Here is a 22813-nt window from a genome sequence, read left to right on the forward strand (position 1 = left end):
GGGAATGCTAACAAATTTAAGGATATTTACAATACTAGTGTGAGATCTGTCCTAAGTACGAATTTTATAGCTAGAGGAATTTACAACTTTTTTTCAGTTTTCCCTTCACTAATTCTTTGCCTAAACTGAAATGAGAATAACTTGTAATTTGTGACTGTCCCAGGAAAAACCCCATGGTCCTTACCTGTTCTATAAATGCCACTCTATAACTTACCTATTTCACTTAACAAAATCTCAAAGATATGTGGTAGCACTTATATAATAATAGACATATTATTTGCTATACTATATTTTATATATATTCCTATAAAAAAAAGTCTAGAAGTAATCATACCCTAAATGTTGCCTGGGAGGAGAGGGGAGATTGGTAAGATTTAACTTTTTTACTAGATACATTTTTTGCTGTTATTTTCTTTTAAAATTAGAGTATATTTTATTGTAAAATAAATAAAGTAATGCATTAACATGGTATGTGACAAAAACTGAATATACTTTATAAAAATATTAATATTATAATAAAAAGTTATAAGATTATTTTACGTTGTTAGACATTTGTGTTTAAGCAGGCTGTGTAACTCCACCCCAGGAAATCATATCTGTCATACAAAAGAAGGTAATCAGTTCAAAATGACATATAAACTGATATTCTTTGCCTGTTCTTATTTCTTATTCATGAGAAAAGTGTACAAGTTATGAAGGGTTTAAGAATCTAGGCCATCTGCCCAGGATTCTGTATTAATTCCTCTCATAAAAGTACAAAGAATAATCAGTTAAGTTGTCAGCTCTAATGCCATCTTCAGAGCAGAATAGGAGCTGAAGGAAATTATAAGCTCTTTATAAATTCCTCTTAAGTACCTGGAAATTGTAGGTGGTAGTTTATGGCTTGAAGAGAATAGATTTGCTTTTTAGGATTATGTACCTTGAGAAGCATGAAATTTCCAATAATGTATCTTTACATCTATTAGATTATTTGAACAAAAATGCCTCCGTTTAAAAATGAAATTGAAGAAATTCCAGGTTAGGCATAAATATTATTTCCTTAATATGTCCCCCAGATCTCAATGATCACAGTTGATTTGCTTTCTTATGTTCCACCTGATATTTTTACGAACCACAATTTCCAGAAAAAAAATAGTCTAATGTTTCTAATCTCACTAAAACTATGGCCTTTAGCATTTCTAACCAATACATTTCCCAGGATATGCATGCCTCAGAGAATGGAAAAATGTATGTAAGGTACAAAGCAGAGAGGATGAAAATATAATAAATTGGCATAGAGTTAGAAAATCAGAGATAAGGTAACCCAAACCATGGACAAAGTAGCTTCACTACACAAACTTGTTCTCCCTGAAAGAACCTATTAATGTATTTTTCATGTATGTAGTTTTCACTATCAGTTGATAATTATGATGGCTCTCCTAGTCATCATAATTAACACAATAATTATGATGACCCTCCTAGTCATCATAATTATCACAAGATCCAAAGTGCTATTTTTTTAAACTTTATTTTTAAGGAAGTTTTACATTTACAGAAAAATTACACCTGAAGTACCGGGAATTCCCATATAATGTGCCGCTTCCCCACACACACAGTTGTCCTTGTTGTTGACATCTTCAGTCAGCGTGGTACATTTGTTGCAGCTGATGAACCAATACTGAAGCATTGCTACTAACCATGGTCTGTGCTTTACCTTATGATTCACACTGTGTGCTGCACAGCTCCATAGGCCTTGACAAATGCGTAATGCCGCGTGTCCATCTTTTCAGTACTATACAGAAGAATCTCACTACCCCATATATGCTCTGTTCTACCCATTCACTCCCTGCTCCCTTCTGAATCCCTGGCAACCACTATCTTCGTATCAATGCTCCAAGTTCTTCTGTTAACATAAGGTAACATACTCCATAACAACTAATCTACTTTGGTCCAGGCCCCCCCCCCCACCACCACGTTTGTTCATTCCCCAGTCCTGAGGGACTCCAGGACAGTGAGCAGACTCATGAAAGTAGAGTCTAGAAGATAGTTGCTGGAAGACAGGAGACTAAGTGTCTTTTGACGTCTAAGGAAAAAATCATTTTCAAGTGGCAATTGTTAAGATTCTTGCTTTAAAACCTGGTAAATGGCCTAAGGGTAAGTTTAATGGTGTATAGCTTTTGCAGATCTTTAAGAGAGTCTTCTTTGTCAGTGCCTCCCTACAGAAAGTTTATAGTAATAATAATTTCTTCATGTTTGTTTCCTCACCTAATCCTATTTGTTCATTTATCGTCATTAGGTTCTTTTTGTAAATATGTAGATACTGATAGTTTCTAAGTCTTGGAGGAAGATGAGGGCTTTATTTCTTTGTAATCTGGCTATAAATGTTATGCAACAGGGATAATTTTAGGCTATCAATATTTATTAGACTTGAAATACACACGTGCTTATGCACACACACAAACACACACAGATAGAGTACACACACAACATATACCCACTCTCCTGTCACTTTGGTAGAGTCCCAGCTGTAGGACATATGAAGCCTTGTAACAGAACTTTGGGAAACAACTTCACTAGAGACAGATGTAACCATGTGCTAGCTGTAGCATTAAGCTACCTTTCCAGTTGGAGTCAGAGGGCAAAATTTTGTTTTGAGCTTTTAATTGTTAGGACGGACTAGATTCCTAAGCCTGAAGTAACTTGAAATTTTCCGTAGGCTGCAGGCTCCCATGATTTTTGTACCCTGTTCATGCACAGGTGCTTGCGTCTGAACAATTATTTCTAGTGAATAAATCTTGTACAGCTCTTGTTTTACTATGGAACATTCTGCCAGCGTCCTAATTCTGCTAATATCATGATTAATAATTAACAAGCCAGGGAAGCAGATTTGGCTCAATGAATAGAGCATCCGCCTACCACATGGGAATTCCAAGGTTCAAACCCAGGGCCTGCTGACCAGTGTGGTAAAGCTGGCCCATGCACAGTGCTGATGCACACAGAGTGCCGTGCCATGCAGGGGTGTCCCCTGTGTAGGGGAGACCTGCATTCAAGGAGTGCACCCCATAAGGAGAGCCACCCCATGTAAAAAAAGTGCAGCCTGCCCAGGAGTGGGGCTGCACACACAGAGAGCTGACACAGCAAGATGACGCACTTAAAAGAGACACAGATTCCTGGTGCCGCTAACAAGAATGCATGCGGACACACAAGAACACACAGCGAATGGACACAGAAAGCAGACAACTGGGGGCGGGGAGAGAAATAAAAAATAAGTCTTTAAAAAAAAAAACCAAAACAAAAAAAACAAGCCCTCTGATATTTTTTCAAAATAAAGGTAGCTGAAGTGCTTGTAGTAACCAATTCTGCTACTTTCGAGTAGAGATTTAGAAGAGTTCTGACTAAAGCCTTTTGAATTTTAACTAATCACATTTATAAGGTAGCTTAACATTCAATAATGCACATGTAACTATCACACAATCTATGCTGAGATATTTAAAGTAAATTTTAGAAAATGTAATACTTTGCTTCTGATGGCACTTGTCAGACCACCCATAGCTTTGAGAATCACTGGCCCTGTGTAGGCACTGATAAAGTTAATGAGATTCATTGAAAGTTCTATTTCAGTGTTTAGCTTAACGCTTTACACTTTCAAACCTATATTTACTTTAATAACTATTTCAGAAACTTTAATTTCTGAGCTGTCTTTGGATGAATGAGAAAAAATTAGGTACTTAGTGTTTTTACATATGCTGCATTTATACATGGTATATTCTTTTGTAGACATACATATGAAATTCATTCATTTATTCAGAAACAGTTTTGAGTATCTCCTGTATTCTAGGAAGGTACAATCAGAATGAGTAAGATCTGGTGCCTGCCTCAGGAAATATGTGATCCCTAACAAACGTGGACAGGGCAGTTGCAAAAGTAACTTGGGGGCCCTCGTTTATTTTGTTTTTATAAGAAGAGTGTGCTCACTTAAAATATTTTCATAACATAGAAAAGTGGAAAACAGGTTTAAACCATTAAAAACTTAGGTATATTTTTTCCTAATGAATTTTCAAATTTTAAAAGGTAGTCAATTGCAATCAAACACTATGTTTAATATAATTTTTTAAAATACCAAGTTTTTTTTGCTGATAGTTGATTTTTATCATTAATTTCCAGAGTCAAAAACTTATTTCTATGTGTGTTTATGCTATTATTCTCTTAATGGGAAATAAAAGGATTTTCAACTTATCGGAAGTATCCCATTTCCTTTTGAAATTTCCTTTCTGATACTGAGCAGTGTTAAAATATGCAAAGTTTAAATAAAGAAGGAATAAATAATGGAATAGTATTTAGTGACACCAGAAAACTAGAGGAATAAAAAAGAAATAAAAATATGAGCTTTCATCTAATTGCCAGCTAGATACCAATGCCTATGTGTAAAGCCGTTAGCAGTATTCTATTGTTTCAGGTAGTGGGAGGTGGCCTGGGTGGTAGAATTCTGAAAAGGATTTATGAGGCAGATTTCTTTAATTTAAGAATTTATTTCCTAAAACTTACTTTTAGTTCATAGCCTTAAATTCTGTTATAACTGCTTTCTCCTGCATATTGTCATTTTAAAATTTTACCAAGTCTGTTATTTATTTTAGGTAGTACTATAACCTACAAGTTCTTTTATTCATATTAGAAATATGGGAACTTCTTAGTTTAAACAATATGGGATGATGTAAAGTTCTAGAAAAATTTTTCCATGAAGAAAATGCCTTATTAGAGTATTTTAACTGATTTTTCTAGAAGATCTTAATATTAGTGAAGGAGTGATGGAATTATAATCAACAGGAAACTCTCCATAGCTGCTCTATAAATTTTTTAATTGTATAATTTGGTGTGGTTTTATCCTGACAAACAATAAATGTCTTTAATTCTTATAGAATGTAATCTCCAAATGGTTATGGGTATGACGGTTAAGAACAGTGGCCCTAGAGGCTGATTCCATTGGTTTTAAACTGAGCCCAGCATTTTGGTTGTAAGACTTTGAGCATTACGTATTTTAGTTTCCTTATATGTAAAATGGAATTTACAATAATACGTAGATTATGGAGCAGTAGTAAGAATTAAATAACTTGTATAATGTGAAAGTAATTATGACATAAAAATTGCTGGGTAAAGTTTAAAACCCCTTAGTTATTTTTATTGACAGTTATAAGTGACTGACTATAGCTCATAAGAAGCTTTCTCTGGTGTGTGGATTGTTAACAATTACACACTTTCACATACCACACACACATTCATTTTCATAGTATTTGTGAAACCCTGAATTAAGCAAAATAGTTTTCAGAGCCTTCCGTATGCTAACATACATTGAATATTTTCAAAATGGAGCAGTTCATGTAGCATACACCTGCTTAATTGACTGCAGAACCTTCTTCTTGCAAAGCATAGTAAAGGACCAGTGTATCTCCCAGGGGAGGAGGCACCTTTCTGGTGAGTAGGACTGTGTTAAGTACTGCAGGTCATACAGAATCCCAGATTCCTGCCCACTCAATGCCAGTAGCACTCTTCAGTTCTTGTGACAATGCAGACCGTTCCCACACAAACCAGATTCATCACCTGGTGATGGGTCCTATTGGCTAGAGGGACATAACAGGTTATACTCTCCTGTGAGTTGGCTGTCCAGAATGGCCTAAGAATGAAGCTAATAGAACGCTTTTGGTGACTAAAACTCCCTAATAGTCTTGAGCGGTAATTAAACAGGTATATACATATAAAAAAATTCACTGAGCTGTACACTTAAGTTGGGTGCCTTTTAGTATATCTGTGTTTTTGCTCAGTTAAAGGAAAACTGCCTAGATGGCAATTGCTGTTATATAATTGCTGGTTTTTTTAAAAAAATGACCCAGGATGGCATTGGAGTGGGAAAAGTGGACATGGTGGCTGATGGGTATGGGGAATGGCAGGAAGAGATGAGATGTGGAGGCGCCTTTGGGACTTGGAGTTGCCCTGGATGGTGCTTCAGGGGCAATCATCGGACATTGTAAATCCTCCCAGGGCCCACTGGATGGAATGGGGGAGAGTATGGGCCATGATGTGGACCATTGACCATGAGGTGCAGAGATTCCCAGAGATGTACTTATCAAATGCAATGGATATGTCTTGATGATGGGAGTGAATGTTGCTGGGGGGTGGGGGGTGGGGTGGGGGTGGTGGGGTTGAATGGGACCTCATATTTTTTTTTTAATGTAATATTTTTACAAAATCAATTTTAAAAAAATGGCAAAAAAAAAAAAAAATGACCCAGGAAATGACTTACATGTTGTGATGTAAGATCTTTGTTTTTTGTGATTTTCTTTCTTATTCTCCATCATGGAAGAATTTGAATTAGATGCCATTACAGTGTACATTACAGTGTATGGTTTGGTAAGACTTTTGGATTAATAGGTAAAGAAAGGGGAAAACCTCCAAAATACTGCTTTTATTGTTATATTCATGTCAGAGCTCAACCTCTAATATTTGGTTCTTAAATGCAATAGTCTTATTAATGATGTTAACTTAGCCCATGTAATTATTATTAATTAAAAGCTGTCATTTTTCCTATAAAATTAATTTCCTTAGAATAAGACCTATATTTCTTTGATGTGCTGCATAAAAATTTGCAAGCTCTGGAGGGAGGATGAATTAACACTCCAAGGAATTCTTTTGTCTTGTCACATCAGTGACATAAAACAATCTGAATGGGTATGGCCATAATGTACAATTTTTCCTTTAGAGTAAAAAGCCATTAACAGTTATTTCAGGACTACTGTGTTTATGACACTTGTAAATTGATTTTTGGCATTAGCGAAGGTGTTTGAACAAAAGCTTTTAATTTTCTTTGAGTTTTTCCTTTCTCAGCTTCAAGGTGTTGAGTGATTCTGATCACACTTCGGGCTTAGAGGAATGTGCTGGGCCTCTTCCCCGTAAGATGCGATTTCTAAGTCAGAAGCATTTACTCTACCCTGACAAAAAATGAGTTTCAACAAGGCACACTTAAGTTCAGAGCAAAATGAAGGTGACATCTGTCATGAAAAAGTCAAATGACTGTACAGAATACGTCTTGGCTGATGTAACCCAGTGATTCTTAAGCCCTTTCAGTATGGAGAGAAGATAAAAATTAAACAATTCCATGTTATACCACTGTCCCAGACAATTATATAAATCCAATGAGGTATTTTTAAAACTACAATTTAGATGTCAGTGTCATAAAATTCCTTCCTGCTGACTGCAATAAAATTGTTGATCTATTTCGAGCTTCCTGAGTAGAAAAAAAATGTAGTTTAATGATTTAGCATGGGCTGGTGTGCACGAAGTTAATTCCAAATCGCTAGAATTCATGATGACTGAAACAGCTTAATGCTGTTTGTCTGTGGAGAAGAATGTCAACCCAGCACATTTTTTTTTGTCTGTATACATTCCACGTCGTCTTTGGAAGTAGCAGATGGACTGTTGCTGACATCCTTGCTTTGTGTTGCCACAGAAATAGGAGTTTTAAAAATAGTGATCATAAGAGTGTACTTTTTTCTTTGGATTTGCCTTGTTATATTTCCTTTTTAAAAATCTGACCTGAATATACTTGTGAATAATTTTTTAGAGAAAATACCAAGGATTTGGAATAACAAAATAAAATGTCCTTTCCCACATTACCTGCCTTTCTAAACAGCTTTTTGTCCATGCACCACACAGGCTAAATTCTATTCCTTTTTATGGATATAGTAGAAATCTCCTTATTTTAAACTTCAGGCACATAAATTTGAATATTATTATTTACTAGTAGAAAAAAAAAGTAGTTATATTTCAATAGGACCATTAGAAAATAGTACCCTCAAAGATTTTGAGTAAACCTGACCCCATTACTATTAGGTGGGGGAAAAAAGTACTGATTAAAGAATGATTATTACTCAGAATATAATAACAGTAGCCAGAGACCTTTAAACTAATTTAAGAATACTTTGTGTTTCTGCTCAGATTAGAAGGATGAAATGTAAGTAAGTGTAAAAAGTAAATGTAAAATATTTTCTTAACCTGTTTTATTCATTTTGACTTTCTATAATTTATTAGTGGGGCAATCTCCAGGGGAAAGAAAATGCAAAATAGGTGAATTAAGAATCAAAGCATGGAAGACATGTCAAAGGGTACTAGGAGTATATGCTAACAGCTACCCAGGTTTAAATAGTGACTATAAATCGGGCTTACTTTTTCTTTAGTTGGTCTGTATCTTTCCAAAGTCTTAAAACAATGAGGAATAAGTATTAAATTGAATTATTTACTTGTGCTAGATATAGAGAGCATACACACTGATATCCGAAGAGACTCAAACTTTCTGAATATACTTCAAACATAACAGTTATTGATAGTATGGTAACTGTCTTTTCTTAAAAATGTATGCCAGTAGTCATCATGCCTTTGTCTACCTTTTGCTGTAAAACAATCTCATTAATGCTGTTGGAATATTGATTTCTGATTTCTATATACTGAATGAACTTTAAAAATGCCTTTATTTTGGAACTTCTAAAATATAATCCAGAATAAAGTAATGTATAATGAGTCCCCGTGTTATCTATTCCATAGCTTCAAAAGTTATCAATATTGTATCATTTTATTTTATCCTCTCTATGTCAGTAGGCTATTTCTGTACTACAGACCGCCCAAAACAGAATGATTTCATATAATTAGCATTTATTATTGTTCATAAGTCTACAGTTCCATTAGGATGATTCTGCTGATCTTTCCCACTCTTGGTGAAGTGACTGGACATGTTCTTGCATCTGTGATCAGCTGGCAGGTCAACTGGGGCTGACTAGACTAAGATGACCACCCTTGCATGTTTGATGGTTGGCAGGCTGTTGGCTGGAGTTAAAGAGGGTCACTGTCTAACAGGCTAGCCCAGATTTGTTCTCATGATACCTGGGCAGGTTTCCAAGAGAGAGAGTGGAAGCCATTAAGTGCTCTTGATGTCTACGCTCAGAATTGGTACACCATTGCTTCTACCACATGCTTTTGGTCAAAGCAAGACACAAGGCCTGCCTGATTTAAGAAGTGAGGAAGTACCTTTTTCATGGGAGGAATCGTAAAGTCATATTGCAAATAGTGCAAATACAATGAAGGGAGAAGGATTGAAGTATCTTTTTGCAATCAATATACTACACCGGTTGCTTTTTTTTTCTTGTTTGGAGTATTTTAAATCAATATTACCTTACCTCTAAATATTTCAGTTGAATGAACTTTATTTTTAAGTCATTAGTATTTTGTAACTTTAACAGAAATAATACAAGTCATACTGTTTGGATTGGAATATTATTAGCAAAGACATCGTTACCCCTAATAATACAATCACCATCAAGATCACTACTATTAGTTAATTTCATTTATTATTGTATACTAAACATACATTACCTCATTTAACCCTCATAACTGTGTCTAAGACCACAAAGCTAATAAGTAATAGTTTTGAACCCAGGATTTCCTGACTGACTTCTTTATGATTTCATTCATTACATGTCACTCGCTCCTGTTGGTTGGTCAGCAGGCCACAATTACTTTGTGTTTATAGGCATGTTTGGGAACCTTGAAGCCAGATCAAGTGGACAAAGGCTGGACCAACTCTTTTTCATTTTTTAAGGCAGAAGATGAGTTTAAGTTTAGAAAGGTGTAAGTTGTGCCTAGCTTTGCCATCATGGAGCTTTTTTAAGAACACCAGAGGGGTCTTTGACGTTACTTTGTGGTATTAATGATGAATGAATGTGACACTCTGTTGTGCTTTGGAGAACTAAAGACTTTATTTCCCTAATGTTGCATTAAAAGCTGTCTCATGCAGTATGCAAGCCTGTGTACAATTCTGTCCATCCCTGAACAAGTGTGTTCTTAAGCCTCATCACACTACTCAAGCTGGAGAAGCTGAGTCAATTCAGGAAGGGTCATTTGTGTGATACAACTCTAAGACATTTATTTTCTTTTGAGTTAGAGTCAGGGCTGATTTTCTTCTTTTTCAGGATAGGCTATGATGAGAGAAAGATTTAACCCAGCTTATCCAGACTAATGAAAGTTCATTGATTCTCTTTTAGATCTGAGTTTCTGTCATTAACATATGCATTTGGACATCAACTTTATGTGACTAGGTCTCAAAATCATTTTAGTATATTTTATTCTTGTCTTAGAGTCAACTACTTCCTGAGCCTAATAATTACTTTTGAGATATGGTGTGAGGCACTAAATTCATACTCTTTCAAAAGAGATAAATAGGAACATAACTTTATAGCTGGCTTACTGTTGCAAAACAGAATTACCAAACAGTATGCCCTTTATGCATCTGACAAGAAAATTATAACTGACTTTCCCTTTCAAATCTGAAATGTATTTTGAGGATGTCCTCATCACCTAATGAAGCTCTGCTTATAGGGGGTTATATATTAATTTCCAATGACTTTTATGGCAAGTTCTTTTCATATAGGTCTTAGGTAAATTGAAGCTAGTTTCTGCAGGAGATGGGTCAGATGTAGGATTCACCATTATCCATATTCTGGAAAATGACAATGTAATCAATAATTATTGTATCTCTATACATAGTTTTACTTTAAGTCAGGGATTCATTGTATCATACTTTAATGGGATAGAATGGCTTAGGTCAAAAGTATGTACTTAAAACCATGAAAAGAACAAAAGGATGATCAGCACTATTGAACAGTTAGTATCTATAAGCTATTTTACTATGGCAGTTATATACCATTGAACTTGCCAGCCTTAATCAGGAGATTAATTGAAATTGAACCTGTTCTTAATTATTTGGCTATCTAGTACTTTTATTCCCTATTTCAGGGGAAGAGGATGATAAATGGTATATTAATCTTGAAATATGGCTTCCTAATAGCATCATGTCTTTGAAAGCCTGGTTCCTTACAAATAGAGGGCAGCTCATTAAACAAAAACAGGGGATGCCCTGAAAGCAATCTACATTGAATATTAATAGGACAGAACAGTAAGTAGTAGATCGCAGATAAAGAGAAATATTATAAACAGTGAATTTAGATGTCTATTATCACATCTATCACATGTGAAATGGGACATTCAAAGAAGGCGGCTTTGGTCTTTTCTTCTGAATTTTCATTTTAGAAATGGCTAACTGGTTCATGTCTCCCAACATTGAACAAATATGTAGAAGTCAGTTTATTTAGTTAAGGCAGAGGTCCACTTTTTACAATGAGAGTAGTTTTTCCCACATTTAATTTCTTTGTTAGAATAACTAATTTCATCAGGAAAGTGGGTATTAATTATCAGAGTAACACAGTTGATAATATTTTAAATTATGAATGTAAGTTGTTTGCCATTTTAGGAAATATTCTGTACCCCACAAGGATAATTTTTTTTTTTCCTAATTCCCATTTTACAGAAAGTGAGGTCAGAACAAGTAGAGTAAGCCTCATTCTAATTCAAGAACAGAGAGTCACAAGACTTATTTTTCAGGAAGGAAGTCCTTTCATGATCAGTAAAACCTTTCTCAGAATATTATCTGTATGGACCCCCAAAAATCATTCAACAATACAGCAGCATTATCACTACTTTAAATTTTACCTACACATATAGGAAAGATACTGTTCTACAATCTCTTGAGGTGCAATGTGAGATGAAATTTTAAAAAACCAAAATGCTTGGAATTAAATACAAATTTTATGTCTTATCTGTCTCTGTCTTTGTTAATTTTTTCACTAATTCAAAATGAATATATAGAGATTTTCAGGGAAAAGGAAAACCATATAACTGAAAAACTAATGAAATTTGGAGCAAATTATTATGTTATAATTTGCAAGACTATGTTATAAACAGTGTTTAGATGTCTATCATCACAGTGATTTTAAAAAATATTTTAAATGGCAAAAGAAAGAAAAGGACAATTGCAATTTCAATGCTTCTTAGACTAACCATTTTGGCTATAATCACATCCATAAATCAACAGTATTTGTTATATTCTTATAATATGCTACCATCAACTCCATCCATTACCACATATTTACAATTAGCCTTATTAAACATTATATACATCCAGCATCAGTTTCGCCTTCTCGACCCACATTCTGTCTCCCACCATCCTATACTCCATAATCCAAATCCCTAAGTCTATTCATCGTATTTAGTTAATATTAGTGAGACCATACAATAGTTGTCCTTTTGGGCCTGGTTTATTTCACTCAACATAATGTCCTCAAGATTCCTCCATGTTGTCATGTGCTTCCCCAATTCTTGTCTTCTTAAAGCTGAATAGTATTTCATCATATGTATATACTACATTGTGATTATCCCTTCGTCGGTTGATGGATATTTAGGTTGTTTCCATAGTTTAGCAATTGTGAATAATGCCATTATGAACATTGGTGTGCAAATATCTGTTTCTGTCCTCTCTTTCAGTTCTTATGAATATATTCCTAGTAGAAAGATTGCCGGATCATATGGCACTTTGATATTTAGTTTACTGAGGAACTTCCAAATTGTGTTTCACAGAGGCTGTACCATTTTATAATCCCACTAAAGTGAAGGAGTGTTCCTATTTCTTCAAATTCTCTCCAACAGTTCTAGTTTTGTTTTTTAATAATGGTCATTCCGTATGCTTTGAAATGATATCTCTTTGTAGTTTTGATCTTCATTTTCCTAATAGCAGGTGAGGTTGAGCATCTTTTCATGTACCTTTTGACCATTTGTGTTTCCTCTTTGGAAAAGCATCTATTCAAGTCTTTTGTCAATTTTTAAATGGGGTTGCTTGTCATTTTGTCATTAGGTTGTGTGATCTCTTTATGTAATAAGGAATTCATTAAACCCTTGTCAGATTTGTGGTTTCCTGAGTTTTTTCCCATTGAGTTGACTGCTTTTCATCTTCTTAATAAAATTGTTTGAAATAAAAAGTGCTTAATTTTGAGGAAATTCCACTTGTTATATTGTCTTTCATTATTTGTGCTTTGGGTGTAAGGTCTAAGAAACCACTACCCACAACAAGATCTGAAGAGGTTTCTCTATATTTTCCTCTAGGAGTTTTATTGTTCTAGTTTTTATATTTAGTCTTTGATCCACTTTGAGTTAATTTTTGTATAAGGTATGAGATATGGGTCTCCTTTCTTTCTTTTAGATATGGATATCCAGTTTTCCCAGTACAATTTATTAAATACGCTGTACTGTCCCAGTTAAGGGGTTTGACAACCTTATCAATATTTTCTTGAGGACTTCTGGGAAGATGGCAGATTGGAGAGACGTAGGAGTCACTTCTCTCCCAGAAAAATAGCTAGAGGAAAGGCAGAAATGGCCTGAAAATGTGCTAAGTGTTAGAACACCAGGGGAAGGCTACCGCCCAGAAGAGAAAGAGGCAAAGGAAAAGAATCTCAATGGGAAGACTGTGAGTTAAAGCTATGGCTGCCGGTGCCTATTCCCCCACCCTCAGAACAGGCATCTTTGAATACTCTGACCTCTGGCCATGGCTGCAGACAGAGGGGACTGCTGGGGTCTACCATCCTAGAAAAGGAGAAAGAGAGAGGGATGCAGCCTAAGGCTAATTCAGCTTTGGCCAACAAATTTGTCCCACTATGTCCCAAGAGCCTTTCCAGGCCAGGCAGGGCTGTGCCACTGTTTGTCCTGGGAACTGGCATGGGACTAAAAAGACACACCTATCACAAACTTCACAAACACCCTCCCTACTGACCAGTCCTGATTGCTGAGGATGCAGAGTAGAGTGGAATTATTTCCTACCCAGGCAAAGGGAGAGGGTTGCCAGCAAAGGTTGCAGAACAACCTCAGAGAATGTTTGATCTGCAAGACTCTGAATAGCCTTGAGGCAGGATCCTCTATCACAGTGTTGCAGTCAAGGTTGCAGTGAACACTCTCCAACTAGGATTTGAACAGAGAGGGCTGCCAAAGAGTACCATCTTTTGGCAGACCAAGGAAGTGCATGTGAGGAAATTAAACTCAAATAAGTAAGAGAGGATTTTTTCTGGCCTTTACAGCCCCCCTCCCCAAGGTCCTTAGAAGTTGTTCTATAACCCATTACTGGGTCCATGACCCAGATTTGAGCAACTAAACTGGGCCAATCCTAAAGAGCTAGAAAAGATTGAACCAAGAATCGAAGAACAGCAGTAACACATAGCCTCCTGCCACTAAATCTTTAGGCAAGAGAGAGAAATGGAGCATCAGAGTAAATTCACCATCTTAATCAAATGTTTTATATCAGTAAAACATTACAAGCCATACTAAGAAAATGGAAGAAATGGCCCAAGCTAAGGAATATATCAAAGCCCCAGATGACACACAGGATTTGAGACAACTAATCAATGAGGTTCATACAAATCTCCTAAATCAAATTGAGTTGAAAGATAATATAGCTAAAGAGATAAAGGACATTAAGAAGTCACTGAGTGAACACAAAGAAGAATTTTTAAATCAGAATAGAAAAATAACAGAACTTATGGAAATGAAATATACATCAGGTGAGACCAAAAACTTTACTTTAGAGGCATACAACAGAAGGTTTGAAATGATAAAAGAAAGATAATAATGCAGAAGTTGGAACAGCTGAAATTGAAGAGAGAAGAACAGAGAGAGAAAAGAATGAAAAAAAATTGAGCAGGGACTCAGGGAGCTGAATGATAACACAAAGAGCAACAATATACATTATCATGGGAGTTCCAGAAGGACAAGAGAAAGGAAAAGGGGATGAGAGATTATTTGAGGAAATAATGGCTATAAAATTCCTAAACTGCTATGAAAGAAATGAATTTACATGTCCAAGAAGCATAGCATACCCCAATTGGAATAAATCTGAAGAGAGCTACTTGAAGACATGTACTACTCAGAATGTCAAACACCACAGATAAAGAGAAAATTCTGAAAGCTAAAAGGGAGAAGCAAACCATCACATTCAAGGGATGCCCAGTTAGACTTAATGAAGATTTCTCATCCGAAACCATGGAAGTGAGAAGACAGTTGTTTGATATAATTAGGATAGTGCAAGAGAAAAATTGCCAGCCAATAATCTTTATCCAGCAAAATTTTCTGTCAAATATAGAAGTGAGGAGTTCCGGGAAGATTGTATCAGAGTAGAGAGGCAGGGCTCAACTCTCTCACAAAAACAATGGAAAAAGGGCCAAAAGCTGTCTGAGGGAACTGGTTTGGGGATCAGCAGACCAGTACAGTGCTTTCAACTCCCAGGTGGGTGAGGGACAGAGAGATGAAGAACACAAAGCAACAAATGTGAGTTACCAGAGTTACCAATTCCCCACAGCAGCTGGGACTGGCTCCCATCTCCCACCCTCAAACCAGGAAGCCTGGATAAAACCCTTGGATCACGGCGGCCAATAGAGAGAGAAACAGATGTCCTCCCTGTCAGCTGTTACAAAGGTGGAAGGATGAGTCAGAGCGCTTCTCTTTCATGAATTTGGCCAGCAGAAACTGGTTTGAATCTTGGCTCTGGCCAGCCCAGAAACACTGGATAAAAGAGGTTGAAGGAAATACTTCCATGGAAACATTCACTGATGACAGCCATCAGCTGGCTGGTCAGGAAATTGCAAGGGAAAAAACTGCTTTTATATCCCTCTTTAGCCCCCTGAGAGGAAATTTGTGCCCCTTAGGTAGTCTCTGACCTGATTTTGATAACTTAACCTGGGAAATTTTAAAGATTTAGAATAATTTGAAACAAAAATCAAAGAAGAGTTGGGGGGGGGAGGGGGGAACTCCAGGCAAAAGAGAGTAAATTCACTAACATGTTCAGATGCCTAGATATCAGCAAAAATTTACAAGCCATACTAGGAAACAGAAGAGATGGCCCAGCCAAAGGAATAAACCAAATATCCTGATAAGAAACAGGATTTAAGACAACTAATCAGTGATAATCCAATAAACCTACTAAATCAATTTGAAGAATTGAAGGGAAATATGACTACATAGATACAATTTATTAACATACTGGGTGATCAAAAAGAACAATTTGAAAGCCTGCAAAGAAAAGCAACAGAGCTTATGGGAATGAAAGACATGATGGATGTGATTAAAAACACACCAGCGCAGTTAACAGCAGTATTTGAATTGTTTGGAGACATAATTAGTGATCTCAAGGACAGAACATCTGAACTGGAAAAGATCAGAAAAAGAAGAGAATGGGAAAATGAAAGAGCATCCCAGGGAATTAAATATAAACACAAAATGCACAAACATCTATGTTATTTGTATCCCAGAAGAAGAGAATGGAAAAGGGGCAGAAAGAATATCTGAGGAAGTAATGAACAAAAACTTCCCAACACTTAAGAAAGACATAAGCATCAATATCTAGGAAAGACTGTACCCCAAACAGAATAAATCTGAATAGTGTTACCCTGAGATACCTAGTATTCAGAATGACAAATATCAGAGATAGAGGATTCTGAACACAGCAAGAAAAAAGCAAAGCATCACATGCAAGTGAATCTCAATAAGATTAAGTGCCTACCTCTCATCAGAAATCATGGAGGTGAGAAGAAAGTGGTAAGATATATTTAAGGTACTGAAAGAGAAAACCTACCGGCCAAGAATTCTGTATCCAGCAAAACAGTCCTTCAAAAATAAGGGTGAGTTTAAAATCTTTGCAGGCAGACAAAAACTGATACAACATGTTATCCAAAGACCAGAATTACAAGAGATACTAAAGGGCATGCTGCAGCCTGGTAGGAAAAAACAAGAGCAAGCAATGTGGGGAAGAGTATAGAAATGAAGATTATTAGGAAGGGTAGATTAAAGAGTAAAAAGAAACACAGTAGTAAGATATTAGAACAGAAAGCCAAAAGAAAAACAGATTAAGTAATGCCTTTACAGTAATAACATTGAATGGTAATGGCTTGAACTCTCCGAAAGACATAGACTGATAGAATGGATTTAAAAAAATATAAGCCATCCATATCAGGGGTTCTTAACCAAGGATCCCCAAAGGGGTCTGTTTAAAGATTTCATGGGGTATCTGTGAGCTTGAATTGAAAAAATCAACTTATCTTTATCTTCTCTGACCTCTGATGTTTGGTATCATAAAACTATCTGCCACTACATTCTGAGAAGGGGTCCATGGTTTTTACCTGATTGGCAAAGGAGTCCATGGAATAAAAAAGGGTTAAGAACCCCTGTAAGAATGCCTGATCTATATGCTGTCTATAAGAGACTCACCTCAGATGTAAGGGCACAACTAGGTTGAAAGTGAAAAGCTGGAAAAAGATATTTCATGCAAATAGTAACCAAAAAGAGGTGGAGTAACAATACTAATATCAGAAAAAAGAGGTTTTAAATGCAAAACTATTGTAAGGGATGAAGAAGGTCATTATAAATTAACAAAAGGGGTAATTCACCAAGAAGAAATAACTATACTAAATATGTACCTAACATGAGTGCCCCAAGATATATGAGACACATACTGGCAAAACTGAAGGGAGAAAGAAATGTCTCTACAATAATACTGGAGATTTCAATACATCACTCTCAGTTTTGGATAGAATATCTGGACAGAGGATAAATGATCGGAGAACTTGAAAAATATGATAAATGAACTAGGCCAAATAGACATTTAAAAGTTTTTTACCCCAAAGCAGCTGGATATACATTCTTTTCAAGTACTCATGGATCCTTCTCAAAGATAGACCATATGTTGGGTCACAAGGCAGGTCTCAATACATTTTAAAAAGTTTGAAATTATACAAACCACTTTCTCTGATGATAATGGAACAAAGCTGGAAATCAATAATGGATAGAAAAAGGAAAATTTCATAAATATATGAAAATTAAACATACTCTTAAATAATCAGTGAGTCAAACAGGAAATTGCATGAGAATTCAGTACATATCTTGAGATGAATGCAAATGAGAATACAATGTGTCAAAACCTATGGAACATGGCAAAGACAGTGCTGAGAGGGAAATTTATAGCCCTCATTGCTTACATTAAAAAAGGGGAAAGAGCTAAAATTGAAGATCTAACTGCACACATGGAGGAACTAGAAAAAGAACAACAAACTAATCTCAAAACAAGACAAAGGAAAGAAATAGTAAACGTCAGGACAGAAATAAATGAAATCAAGGAAAAAAAAATGGAAAGAATTAACAATGCCAAAAGTTGGTTCTTGGAGAAGATGAACAAAATCGACAAACCCTTAGATTGTCAAAAAAAGAGAGGAGATGCAAATAAATAAAATAAGAAATGGGGGGCGGGGGGAGGCATTACCACAGACTCTGCCAAAAGAGAGACCATAAGAGGTTACTATTAATAACCGTATGCCAAAAATTAGATAATGTAGATGAGATGGACAAATTCCTAGAAGTACATGAACAACCTACATAGACCTTAAAACAGATCACAAGAGATTGAAACAATCATCAAAATCCTCTGAAAGATTAAAAGCCCAGGACCAGATGGCTTCACAGGTAAATTCTACCTATCATTCAAAGATAATCTAATACCAATCTTAAGCTTTTCCAGACAACTGAGCCAGAAAAAATGCTACCAAATGCATATTTCCGTTTTCTACTCTCATTCTATTTTCTGGAGACTTATGTTCTAATTACTAATTCCATGAGCTTATATAATATATATATATATATATATATATATATATATATATATATATTTCATAATAGCACATAATAGCACAATCATAGAGTATATGTCCTTTTATGCCTAGCACTGGTTCACTCAACATAATGTCCTCCAGGTTCATCCATGTTGCCATATGTATTATGACTTCATTTCTTCTTACAACTGTATAATATTCCCTAAGCATGCAACAAATTTGTTTATCCATTCACCAGTTAATGGACACTTGTATTGTTTTCATCTTTGGACAATTGTGAATAAGGCCACTGTGAACAACAGTCTGTTCATGTCAGTGGTAAGAAGGTTGATTGTAAATCTTTGGAAATGAATAGAAATGGTGAAAGCACATCATGGTGTTTATAACCAGCAGAGCTATTTTATGTGTATGATAGTGGTTGAAATGGAAAGTCTAAGGTCATGTATATTACTAGAAGGAAAGTTAAAAAAAAGTTACATGGGGCTATATAACATAGTGAAACCTCATGTGAAATACAAATATGAGTAAACTTTTAAGATTGTTTTTACAAAATATAAATACAAATAAACTAGAGAGACAGAGTAACAGCTATGTATGGGGAAACATAAAGAAATTGAGACATGAGTTTTTCTTTTATATTTTTTGTTTATTATTATTATTGGAATAATGAAAATGCTTTAATAATGATTGATGTGATGAATACACAGTATGTGATTATACCAAATACCATTGGTTGTACCCTTTGGATGGATTTATTCTTTATTAATAGGTAACAATAAAATTAATTTGTTTAAAAAAATGTCTTGTCCATGGATGTGAGAATTTATTTCCAAACACTTGATTCAATTCCATTGGTGGTAGATGAAGATTGTGGTTAATCATATAAATACAGGAATATTCTTCTACAAGATGTTATGAATATGATGATACATGGGAAAATATAACTGTGTAACTTAAAGGCTATAGTTAACAATAATATTGTAATATTTTGTAGCAAAAGCAAAGAGGGTACTGTATCAATCTTAAAGGTCAAAGAAAAAGAAAATGGGATTTAGTTTTATGAGATATGACTATAATTAAGCTTTCGTTCCCTCTCTTCTTCATTTTCTTCATTAAGAAGGAGACCTTGAGCATGTCTTTTAACCAATTTGTGCTCATCCAAGTATCTTTCTGAACAATGGAGGAAAATTGAATTTGTTTTTATGATTAGTTGAAATAAATGTCCTTGGATAACACTTTTTATGAGTAATGCCTCCATAATCTCTTGAGCTGTCTTTTGTCTGTTATTTTACTTTTTGAATTTGAGATTAAATTTGAAAAAAAAAAAAAAAGAGAAAGTCCAATCCTCATTCTATTTCTGTAAATTATGGAGTGAACAAACTATGCTTAAATGGAAAACAACTGATGCTACTACCTCCTATTTGAACCAAACCTACCTTTGCAAATTTTAGTTAAAATACCTGGTCCTTCTCTACTTATTATTTATTGTTGTCTTCCTTATTTCTTGCTAGAACTATTCTCCTTCTATTAGTGTGATAACTCTGAACATGAAAAATAATTTCTCCAGTAAAATGAAATATTTATTTTTGTCTTCCTTCATAATAACTCAAATATTTAGATGTCTATATAAAAAATTAATGAGGAAATGTCATATTTTTAATGAGAATAAAGTTAGTCTTATAACCATGTACTCTTATGAGAGTACACTAGAGTACCTTTCAAGTAAAAATTCCACCCACTTGAAATATTCATTGCAATAGTTAATGGCTTACACTATAGCACATATTAACTATCCTTTATTTTAAACACAACAAGGAAAAACTATTTTCATGATCAGTTTCATAACGAAGAAAATATTGCTAAAAAGACAAAGGTATTCAATTTCTGTTATATTGATATTTTAGGGTACATGGACTAATATGTTCTTTTGTTTTGTTTTGAGTTTCCAGATTAACCACATTCTCCTCAGCTCGAAACCAAAAGCAGGAGGGGACGTTAATATTTTCAGTCCTTCTGGGTTGCCTCCTTCCTGAAAAGCAATGGAGATGTTATTAAGAGGAAGAGGATTGATCATATCCCTAATCTTCTACCTGTTAAAATCCTCAACAGCAGTTGAAATACCACTCTCAGGTAAGTTACAATATTCAATAACTGTTTATTGAAATTCATACTTGCATTTTTATTTTGAAATAGAATACTTGTGGATGGATTGAGAATGTGACTCTTCTAGCATCTTACTGTATATTTTCCAGCAATCTTTCACCAGAATTCATTCCTGCTTTTTTTCCTATTTTTGGATGACTTATGTTTGGCTGTAATAATTATTTTGCAGCTCAAGCTCTTTGCCTTCTATACTGCTGTTTCATTTTGGAGGCAAAGCATTTTAATATATAGGTTTCTGGAGTTGGTGTCATTTCTAGCAAATGAAAAACTGAAATATTCTGATCTCCATACTCAAACTTGGCAAATAACAGGAAATATAACCTATAGGTGGTATTTTGCCGTATGTCTAAGATAGTCTGAAATATTACACACAGCTTTTAAATACTTGGATTGGTTTATTAGAGGGAGAATCTTTTTTTTAACATTTATAGTAATGAAAAGCTTAAAAAATAATATATCTGATAATCCAATTTGTTTAACATTAAATCCACTATGTAATGTAGTGGTTTGGGGATTTTCTCTTATGTTATAAGCTCATAGGATAGGAAAAAAACATCAGAAGTTTATTTAAAGTCTTTTCTCTCTAAACTTCAAGTACCATATTCCTTATATTTCTCTGAAGAGTCATAATGGACTTTGGCTTTTAGAATCTTAGAATTGGAAATGATCTTGTCAAATCATCAAGATTCTAGATGGGTGGTCTTGACCTTAGAAAGTCTAAAAAATGTTAGAGGGGTTCTTATACTAAATGGAAACTTTCCCATGGAAGTTCTGTTTTAATTTCCCAGCTACTAAAACAAATACCATGTGATGAATTGGCATCTATTGGGTCGTGATTTTGAGATTAAAATAAGGCCAAAATCAAGGCATTGGTAAGATGATGCTTTCTCCTAGGAAGACTGACATTCTGGGGCAGGCTGCAGGTGATCCTTGGTCCTTGACGTTCCTGTCACAAGGCCCTGCACATAACAGTCTCTTCTCTTTTCTATCTCTGTCTCACTTTGACTCTGCCTATTAAGGGCTCTGGTAACCCAGATTAAAGCCCAACCTGATTCAGTGGGGCTACACCTTACCTAAAGTATCATCTGGAAGAAGTCTTATTTACAATGGTCCTATCCCCACCAGGATGTGGACCAAGACCAGCAACATGTCCAAACTGCGGTTCACAGTTCACACCACTAGAGGTGCTCAGAAAGATTGTCTGTGAGTAGGAAAGGGAATAACTCTCTGTGTAATGTAATGTTTTTAACCATTTCTGAGGGCCCCCTTGAATTACTTGATGTAGCAGGCACACAGGACAGAGTCTGTGAAACCCCACACTTGTAGTCCAGTCTCCAAGATAAGAATCCTTTCTCTTAAATCCTTTTCAGATGGTCAGGTCTCTGTTGCAGTATTTCCACACTTCAGGAATTTCACTTAACTGCCCTACGGATATGCAGATTGAAAGTGCTTTGTAAACTGTAAACTGGTATCTTCCAGTCAGCCTAAACATAATATATCAGATTTCTTTACTGACCAACCTATTTGAAAATTTGGTCAAGAGGCTGAAGTAATGCATTTCTAATGGATTCTCACTGATTATGCATTGCCAAATTAAGAGCAAGGTTCTTGGTGTACCCTGTAGAAAAGGGGTTAATATTTCCACATTTTCTTCCCAGTGCCAATGAAGGATATCACTGGGATTCCTTATTTAGATTCTGGATCATACTCTCTTATGTAACCATTCTATAAATTTCCTCTCTTTGTTCATCAGGGTGAAGGATACGAAATTTTGTATTATTCCATAGCACACATTTTTATTCTGATTGTCTCAGTTACTTATGCATTTTCATGCTGTACTGTCCTTAGACACCAATTGTTATAAAATATTAATGGCATGTTTTCAGAACAACTGAATAGTATCCATTTATTTCTATACTCTAGAGCACTCACTAGCAAAATCAACTAAGGCAGATATCTAGTTTGAATGTCAATGAGTCCGGTGTTTCTATAATTGGCCTAATTATGGAGAGAAGGATTTATAATGTAGAAAATATATTCTTATAAACACCCAAAGGTTATTAGCTCTATTCCCTGAATAATTAGTTATTGCTGAGACTTTA

General features: G+C 35.2%; 1 protein-coding gene across 21 annotated transcripts in view; it reads left to right on the plus strand.

Moving 5' to 3' along the window:
• Window positions 1-22813, plus strand: part of CHL1 (cell adhesion molecule L1 like) — a 221934-nt gene that overhangs the window by 110893 nt on the left and 88228 nt on the right. For 14 of the 21 annotated variants that reach the window (XM_071212165.1, XM_058288736.1, XM_058288738.2 and 11 more), the window contains exon 3: window positions 20491-20678. In XM_071212165.1, coding sequence (XP_071068266.1) covers window positions 20588-20678 — 91 coding nt within the window. In that variant the 5' untranslated portion in view covers window positions 20491-20587. The remainder of the gene's footprint in view (window positions 1-20490; window positions 20679-22813) is intronic. The other 7 variants (XM_058288742.1, XM_058288737.2, XM_058288746.2 and 4 more) reach the window with 1 other exon arrangement.

Source organism: Dasypus novemcinctus, chromosome 26 (assembly GCF_030445035.2).
Source record: "Dasypus novemcinctus isolate mDasNov1 chromosome 26, mDasNov1.1.hap2, whole genome shotgun sequence".
Lineage (NCBI taxonomy): Eukaryota > Metazoa > Chordata > Mammalia > Cingulata > Dasypodidae > Dasypus > Dasypus novemcinctus.